Source organism: Saccostrea cucullata, unplaced genomic scaffold (assembly GCF_032062105.1).
Source record: "Saccostrea cucullata isolate Sc308-1 unplaced genomic scaffold, CSIRO_AGI_Scuc_v1 ctg84, whole genome shotgun sequence".
In the NCBI taxonomy this organism is placed as follows: domain Eukaryota; kingdom Metazoa; phylum Mollusca; class Bivalvia; order Ostreida; family Ostreidae; genus Saccostrea; species Saccostrea cuccullata.
In genome coordinates this window covers 536,721-546,603 of record NW_026938747.1, presented here as the reverse complement: position 1 = coordinate 546,603, position 9,883 = coordinate 536,721, and the positions used below count along the sequence as shown (strand labels likewise).

Sequence of the window (9,883 nt, the reverse complement as noted above, 5' to 3'; positions counted from 1 at the left end):
TTTTGCCTTAAAAGCAATTAATACACATGACAGTGAAGTATTTCCTTCCAAATAAAATTTATAGAGCAAACTTTATCCTGAATCACAAATCATATAATAATGCAATAAAGTATCATTAATATTTGGCCTATATTGCGGATTTTAATTTATCTCGTGCGACGTGTGGATGATACTTCCCGGGAGATATATATACATATGCTTTATCCACGGGTAGATGCTCTATCAATGGCACTTCCAGAAAATTTTGACACGATCCCCCTTACTACTTTCATTCAGTAGTTAGTTCGAAATAAGCGTCCAACTGATTGTCACACATGTTTTAAAAGACGCATATTGCAAAGATCTTTTATTTTCAAATGTTTTTCTTTTCGCCATGTCAACATCAACTGTGCGACGTCCTCAATTTATGCGTCATCAGTTTGAATAGAAATAAAAAAAAATTATTCATATTGTTTCAAAGAGGTTATCTCAAAATTGAAAAAAAAAACTAAACAAAAACCGTATGAGATAAATAGAATCTAGAATTGTGTGATTTAATATTGACTTTATCCAACTCGTTCCCATGGTGAATATTCGCTCGGCAAGCCTCGCGATTATACTCTATTCCAACTCGTTGGATAAAGCCAATGTCAAATCACACAATATAGATATCCTCTCTATATACATTATACTCTTTTTAAAGATTACTTTTAAGATTTCTTTGAAAACCGTCTTGTATCAAAGAACATTATCAGTCGTATAAAAAAAAAGGAATGTACTAAAATATATTTCTTATACTTCATCTGAGTTATTGAGACGCTCTACTTGTATATTATTCGTCTTTTCGTTATTAATTTTTGATATCATTTCTACAGTCTGATTAATCTTACCTTTTCAATTAAAAGACTTCGTCACGTTTTACTTTTAGGCTATTCACACGTCAATTTTTCGCCATTAGTTGTTTGTCATTCTGTTTGCTTTGTACATAATATTGGCCAATATATTCTGACTAAGTTTGTTCTTGTCAGCTTTATAATGATGTATTTTGGTCCAAAAAGTACTTTTTCTGCATATTGTTCTAACCAATGATTAACCAATTTAAAATACTATCATCCTTCGAGCTCTGAGGGGTTATCGACTAGTTGTTAGTCTTATATAAAAGTGTTGAAAGGGTCTTAGTCAAGGAAGTATAGTGACCAACAAACAATATTGAGTAAGTAACTCGTAAAAAGAATTAGCAAAATTATTTAATTAAATCATAATTTTAATACAGAAAATGAAGTTTTTGTATATTTAAATTGATAGGTGTATTTTTGCAAAAATATATACTAGTATCAAATATTTGCTTTTAAAATCAAAATTAATGCTTGGATCCTTTTTGTAAATCATTACAATGTTATTTTGGATATTTTCCATTATTGTAATTGAATGTATAATACATATACATGTATATGTACGTGTATGATACAAAAATGGGTTTTAAAAGTGCTTAAATATTAGCACTATTTATTGTAACAAAATATTTTCTATTTTAATTTTGCTTTTATTAATATACACATTTTATTTGTCTTCGATGACCTAAGTGTAGTATCGTGAAATGACTTTAATTTCTTTTATTTATCTTTATCTATATATATAAAACAATGAAATTATCTCAAGTAATTTTATTTACGTATTAAAATTTGTTTAGGTAAGAGCCAACTGGGTTGAAAATGAAACTACGCATCCTTTTTTATTTATTTTTCCTGGTACACTTACATCGAGTCGCTTTGGAGGTAAATATAACACGCCTGATGACCTATCAGCTCACCATGTGTGGACCAGTCTTCTTTTGCAATGTGTCAAAGTGGAACTTTCCTTACTTGGATTCTAAGACTAACTACAACCACACACTATGTCCCCCGTGTTTCTGTGATTCCTCGTGTTTCAGCAGAGGAGATTGTTGTCCTGATAAATATTTCGAGACAGACGGCCTAACCTGTTTTAATGTTACCTCCATAAATGCAACAAGGGACATCAGCAGGGACCAAAGAACACGATATTTAATGATTACAAAATGTCCACCTAACACTGGCAGAACGTTAAAGGATAACTGTGAAATTGAAAGCGAAAGTGTGCTCAAGTTAAAATTCCCCCCGGTAACAAGTTTGGTTACAAATATGACGTATGTTAACAAATATTGTGCTCAGTGTCACGATGACCAATCTACCCTGCATTGGTCTGTGGACATCTATTGTAGATTATTTTTAGATATTAACTTTCTATCATCTTTTGAAGAAGTTTTTACTAAAGGACTGGAGAGAAAGTGCATAATGCAATCAGTGCCTCCCACGGCGAGTTCATACTACAATTGCTACAGAGTACTAGAGCACAAGTTGGGGTCATGTAACGAGACAGGATTTTGGAAGGAAAAGGATCAGGATATATTGAATGCTTGTCATTCCTATTACGTGAACAATAATACATTGTTCAAAAACATGTTTTGTAAAATATGCAATCCTACGTTCTACGACGGCGAAATCATAACGGAATGCAATATTACTGGAAAATGGGACTTCTTTGACTCTAATTTAAAAGAGGCATGTTCTTTTTATGGTTATAATGCTGGCATCTTGCCATACAAAAATATATTTTGTCGAAAATGCAATGCCCCTGAGAGTTTGTTGCATGAATATCTAGATGCTGTCGCGAACACAAGTATTGAAATCCTGTATTCCAAAGAAGGAAAGACGACATATCATTATAATGTTAACTTCAGAGGATTTCCCGAAGAGCACTTTAAATTTGTGCACAAAACTCATCATGAGAAACACGATTTTGTAAAAAGACCAGAAATATACATTAACAAAACTCATACATTGAATGTAACTGAATTGATTCATAAATCAATTGCCATTAAGAAGTTTGCTAAGGTATGTGAGGACCATAACATTCCAAACGCGATATCCGGAATTCTTCGACCATGCAGTTGTACCCCTTCATGTTTTGCACATTGGAATTGTTGTGAAGATTTCGCTTTAAGATACCCTAGTGCCTGTTTGATTGAAAAATATTTATCCGGGGAAAAATAACTCATTCTTCAATACTGGTGAATTTTTAAAATATATTTCTTTTCTCCTTTATTTTCCAATAAATAAAGTATAAGCAGATAGATTGATATTGATATGATTTGATACTTGTGTAAGGATATAGCATAAATAGTTTTATGAATATGAGTTGAGGAATAAAAAAATATTGATCATTGTTGTATTGCATTTAGCGGATTTAAATTGCAGAAAATGTGACATAATTTTCGAATAGGCATAAAGATGTTGTTTTATTTAAAAATAAAATCATTTGGCATGATATATGTGTACATTATCTTAGCATATAAATGAAATAATATATTTATTTTGTCAAACATGCTAAAATTATCCTAATTATTTTTTTCTGAACGTAAAAATTTGTGGTTTATGTTCGTAACGGGTGGTGTCCATATGCATTGAAGTTTCTGACACCTCTCTACAAACATTAAATAATTTGTCAAGTTCAATTTCTGTGTTTAATTAATGAGTATATGTGATAAATTATTTTAAACAATATGCTTCATGAGCATAACTCAGTTCTTTTCGTAATTATAAAATGATCTCTGATTGTAAAATGTTTGGTGTCTTGACCGTTACGAACATAATAGCTTTCAGTATGATTGCTAAAATAACAGCCAATGAATCATAAGTTTGTCTCAGGAAGTCCGTAGCAGTGGTATGATTATAAATTGAAAAAGAAAGTAGAAAGGTTGCGCAGCTGTCTGCTAAAAAACATGGCGATGCTCATTGTGTCCATGTGGAAAAAAAGAAGTTACGTACATAATAGATTCGGTAAGTATTTTCATATTGTATCAATTTTAGTGAATGATTAACACATAAATACAGTCATTGTATCTTTATACCACGTAGCTATTAATCAGAAACTAAAATATGTCGCTTATGACTATACAAAATGCATAAATCTGTCCGAGTCGAGCACTTTCGGTTTGACATTTGACTTTTGATTCGCGTCTTTTGTTACGAACATAAGTGTTTTTGCATTATTTGTAAAATCTATTAATATAAAGTTATATTGTACTATATTTTATTCTATATTTGTTAGTTTTGTTCTGTTCTTATCAAAGGATGGATGCTTATTGAATATTTGTTTTAATATTGCCATATCATTTACGCAATTACGTTCGTAACAGACACGAAAACTTGAAGTAGTGACATAATTTGTACTTTAATTGCCTTCTTTCTGGTTTTATCAAGGATACATAATAAATATAATTAAACAGCATATGTGTTGATTACATCATGTTGTATTTTGTTTTATATATTTTTTTTTCTTTCAGATTTACAAGAAATGACTGAATTATGTTCGTAACAATGACACAAAGATCCAAGACTCAAAATAGAAGACCTAGGATATTTAGCAATCCATCTGACAATTTACTTGTCTGCATTAATACTGTTTGAAAGCTAGTCTATTATTAAGCTTTGAAAGGAAATATTAAAGTATTAAAGACAAGTGTTCGATTGTCTTGTTATTTTTTTTGTTCCTTTTTAAAGCCTGATTCGGAGTTAGGTGTCCATGTTACTTACATAATTTCTCCTTTTTTGAAACTAGATATAAAAATTGTGACATTTTAAATAAATTCCATTTAATATAACATTAAACATGATTTCATCATACCTTATTGATTACATTATTTTCATATTTTAACAACTTGTTAAATTCTAGTAACATGTTACTTGTTTAGTGCTTATGTAAGTAACGGTGTCCATTGGTAATCTTATATATATTTTCTAATTATAATGGAATAAGGCAGAAATAAGTCATGCAATAAAACATGCAAACTAGTGTTTATATACTTCAAAAAGGATTCACCAGAAAAGAATAGCTTATTGATTTAAAAAACAGTCACTGTGGACACCAAGTTACGTACATAAAATTTCAGACATGCTTGCACATTTGGACACCTATCTTCTCTTTAAGACTTCAGATTATCTTCCCATCAATTTTTTTCAGAAGCAGGAAGGGTACTGACTCAAATAATATACATAAATTATGAAATTGATTATTTTTTAAAAATAGCCCTTTGGTCACACATCTGAACTCAGTACTGAAGAATGAGTTAATTTATACAAACAAAGAACAAATATTGAATATTTAGTAACAAATGGATGCTATATGCAAAATGTTTACCAAAGATATTTAGAGGAAGGTTGTCGTGAGAGAATGCCGGACGACATTTTTTCCGTTCATCCCGTACTTGATATTAAGACAAATATTTCTTATTTAAACATGTATTGCTATTTATGCAACATGCCACGATTTAATTTCATTCCATCATCGTCAAAACCATGGGATATCGAAATCTACTGCTCGGTATTCATTGATTTCAAAAGCTTTCTTACAATGGCAAATTTACTAGATACAATAAAAAGATCACGATGTAATGTTACATATCTTCCATTAGAGAAGAGCGACCTTCCACATAACGTTGCCTATTGCTTAAAGACTGATACAATGTACAATGGAATCTGTAATTCTTCAGGAAAGTGGTTTGTTTATGATGACCACGTACGGTATGCTTGCGAGAAAATTGCTTTTGGGGCTCTTTCTGAATTCTATCGCCTACGTTTAAAACCTAGATGTGAGCATCCATATAAAAACGTATATTGTGCCTTATGTAACCCAGAACACACAGAAAATATCACAATAAAAGACTGCAATGTAACCGGTGATGCACCTGCATTTGATGAACTAACTTTAACTGCGTGTAATTTTTTCCCCGAAGTTAATGTTTATCCTCCGTATAAAAATCTTTTTTGTAGAGATTGTAATATTGGTAAACAAGGGGCGGCTTGTGCTGGTCAAAGTAAATTCTTACCCGAGGTCTTCTGGACAGACCCTTTACAATGGTTGCCAATCTACAGAAATTTATTTTCCTGCACGGAATTGAAAAAAACGTTATCCTTAAGGAAACATTCCATATGTAATTCAGCACAAATATATGACTCTTTATCGGTGAGTAGAATTTTTTATATTTTTGTTGGTGAAGTACTTTCTATTGCACTGAGATATAGCCCTTTGCCGTCGTTCATTTCTTATTCAATCTTATCACTTACTTTGTTACTTATTTGTTCTTAAATGAAATCTCTCACCATAAACAAACGAGGCATAATTTTCTTTAAATAGAGTTCTGCAATCTTATTAAAGTGGTTTCTGATTTTGCAGGATCAATGCAGAAACATAACTTGTTATCCTGGAAAATTTTACATTAATGGAAAATGTCTAGCTCTATTTCCTGAAACCAAAAACTTGGGATATATTTTAATTGCCAGTTTCAAGGGTAATGTGTCTTCAATATTTCCTGTCAAAAAGCTGTTGCAGACAATACACCATACAGTGAAAAATAATACAATCCACGACCTGATGATCCAACACACCGATCCACTGGAAGAAGTCATTATTCAAATTGATCAGCCTTGTCTCACAAAGGAACAGTCTTTGTCATTTCTTAACTTTACTGGAAGTATTGCTCTGAAGATGTTCATCAGTGAGAGAGTACCAAGGATTGAAACTGAAGAACGACTAATTACAATTATATCTAGATCATCGATGGCAAAACTTAGAAATTCCCTCATTCATTTATCTTTTAGCTCAAAAAATCACAGACACAATCACTTTCATCTTTTGCAAAAAAGTATGACCGAAAATAGTTCTCGGTGTTCTTTACATATAACGAAAACAAATCCATTAAATCCATTTAGAAATCAATATTTAAATGTAAGGGTTTCAAAGTTACTTACTTGCTCTCAAGTTGAATTTGCTGTAGATGAATATTCTATTGATGAACATTTTGGAGATCTTGTACTTTCAGAATCAAGAAAATCCTACGGTTATGATTCTTTTGATATATTTCCTAATGGATCGGCTAGAGTTTGTATTACAGACTTTGAAACTAAGGAGAGTTTTATAGTCAAAGAAGAAAAAAATGGTATTTTACTTTCCAAACTGATTTTTATATTGAATGCTGTTTCCATTGTTTTTCTGATAATAACATTCTTTGTGTATATTTTTATCAAAGAGCTGCAAACATTGCCAGGTAAAAATAACATGATTTTAGTCCTATCGCTAGCATTATCCCTTGTAATATTTCAGTTAAGTGATATTGGAATGCCGAATACAACGTTCTGTAAAGGAATTGGAGTCGTTCTGCATTATTTCTGGTTGGTGGCTTTTTCATCGATGACCACGTGTTGTTATCACATGTTCAAAATGTTCTATTCCTCTGGGTTAATTTTAGAAGATAAAAACAGAACATTTAAAATGTATATAACATTAATCATAATGTGCCCTGCTTTCATTGTTACTCTAAACGTTATTATTTTGTTCTCTATTTATGATAATGGATACATTGGTTATGGAGTACAAAAATGTTTTATTGACAACTTAATTTCACGTATACTATCGTTTATTCTGCCAATAAGTATTATGTGTGTTTCAAATACATTATTTTTCATTGGTACCATAATTTCGATTAAGAAAGTTCCAGATGTACCCGGAAACAAATCAATGAGAAATGAATTTCTGATTTTTTCTCGTCTATTCACCATCACTGGAATAACCTGGATCCTACAAGTCATTGATGGTTTCATTCCTTTTACAATCTTTACATATGTTTCATCACTCATTAACAGCGTACAAGGTATTGCCATTTTTGCTGCTTTTATCTGTAATAAAAGGGTATATGCTCTTTTAAGAGAGATTTACAGACAAAAAACACGATCTTTGGGTAAAATACAGGAAAACACAGAATCGAATTCAGAAAAATGTTCCGAGATTACCAAGCTGTAAATTCAATGTAAAGGGTAAAGATTATGAAGAGTGATCGATTTAAAAAATCTATACACAATGCTATGCAAATATCTAATAAGGGTATAAAACATCGAGCCCTGGAAATTTCAGAAATGGGATCAGGTATCTGGGAGGGGTAGGCATCCCATATTGATTGATGGATCACACACGGCGTAAGCGTCATGTACTAATCAAGTAGACGGAACTTTCTGTTTCCAAATTCAGAATAAAACACAGGTCTTACCAAGTCAGAGGAAATACGACTCAGTGATTGGCTATATTTCAAGACGGAAGATCTCTACCTTTTTCATTTCTGAACCTTTTATGTATTGTATAGATTTTTCTGTTGATAACATAATGCTACTAAAATTTAATTACTTTTAATATTGTCGTTGTTTTATTTTTTATACAATTTACATGTTTATATATATAATTGGAACAATGTTATAAATAAAACATGATAAATGTATGACTAACATTTTTCATTTAATATGATTGTGTATTAATTCTTTGTAGATTACTGTTAAATAATGTTTTTTTAAACTCTGGTTGTATTGTATATGATAAATTTATAATTTCTTTAAATGATCTTCCATACTTGTTTGAGATGAGACCATTGCTTTTAAAAAAGATATCATTCTTTATTGAACCGTCTATCATTTGAACTGAAAGTCTTTTTCAATAAAAATTAAATATTAAAGAGTGGCTTTTGTGTTTTATATCATTGTTATCCCTTCGTTTGTCAGAGTGCCAAGAAATGGAGAGACAAGTTGGTCTTTTTATTGATTTTTTTTTCCTGATAACCTGTTGTTTTCTTTCTTATGTCTTTCCGTCAGTCTGTTAACTTTTTTCAGTTATTTTATATTCTTTTTTTTCTTCTTTTTTTTTTTGTAATCACCGGATTAATTTCAGCCAAATTAACCTAAAATCAAACATCTTTGGAGAAGGAAAATTAAGTTTTTTATCGTAGAGCAGACTCTTTTAAGATAGACTTTCCGATAATACATGTAGTGTATATTGAAATTTCTTTAATCTGCCATCATGCTTTAAGTTTTAATTGTTCAATATTTTAATTGATAGCGTATTTTTACTTCTTTTTCTGCAAACAAGCATGCACATGACGCATTCCATCAACGTCATTGTAGTACACAATTTTTCTATGTTTTTTTTTAAAGAATCCAACAATAACATTATGAAGTCGAATCTCCTTGTCCAAACTAGTTCTAACCTAGCTTTGTTGAATGTTTCTCGAGAGTTTTGTACTGTTAAAATACAATTAGGTCAAAAAATTTACAACTCATTTGACTGAACCAAGCCAATTTAAAAAAAAACAGGAACTTTCAAATTCGACGCCGCTCTCAATTTATTTTTAATTGAAGTTTTTAAACGTTTTCTACAGGTTTTGTGCTATTTTTCCTTATTTTGCTCTGGAAATCAGATATTTAATTACTTATCACAAATAATTCGGAACCAACTACTGGGGTATCTAATTATTATCCGTTTAAATAAAATAACTCCGCATAACTTCTTGTGGTGGGATGAAATGCGATACTTCTACCCGGGATACAAGATATTTTATTCTCTCAGTCATGTGAGAATCTGGGTATATAATGTGATGCGTTTTTATTATAGAATTTTACGGTGAATGACAACAGGATAATTGTATTATGAGTGTAAGCATTTTATGCATGGATAATATTCAACTACAAGTTAAATCATTTTTCATGCAATTATTTACCGTCATTTAATAAATATTTAGCTGTTCTTAATTTTAGCATTTATATACAATGTTAAACAGACGAAACATACGGAGATAACGAACAGTATTCAAGATCAAAAGTCCATAAAACAAAACAAAATAGGAGCAGATCAAACAAGGGCCTCTAAAACATCAGAGATGTGATCAGGTGCCATGGAAGATAAGCATCCCCTGCCGAAGGGTCACGCCCTCCGTTTGCTCCTTGCCATGATCGGGAACTAACGGGAAAATCCTTTGTCAATTCAGTATATAAATAATGGACTAGCAATA

At 31.1% G+C, this 9,883-nt stretch overlaps 1 protein-coding gene across 1 annotated transcript; it reads left to right on the top strand.

The window, feature by feature from the left end:
• The first annotated feature begins 4,840 nt into the window (after positions 1-4,840).
• LOC134251148 (uncharacterized) lies at positions 4,841-7,888 on the top strand. The gene is made up of 5 exons (XM_062733512.1): positions 4,841-4,850; positions 5,126-6,021; positions 6,232-6,553; positions 6,878-6,994; positions 7,761-7,888. Exons 1-5 carry the CDS (start codon positions 4,841-4,843, stop codon positions 7,886-7,888), a joined length of 1,473 nt encoding a protein of 490 aa, XP_062589496.1.
• The last annotated feature ends 1,995 nt before the right edge of the window (positions 7,889-9,883 follow it).

Bases quoted from the DNA above. Each gene is read 5' to 3' on its own strand.
- LOC134251148 (XM_062733512.1), top strand. The intron at 6,022-6,231 runs GTGAGTAGAATT...CTGATTTTGCAG, and splicing joins AAATATATGACTCTTTATCG to GATCAATGCAGAAACATAAC. The intron at 6,995-7,760 runs GTATTTTACTTT...TGCTCTTTTAAG, and splicing joins AGTCAAAGAAGAAAAAAATG to AGAGATTTACAGACAAAAAA.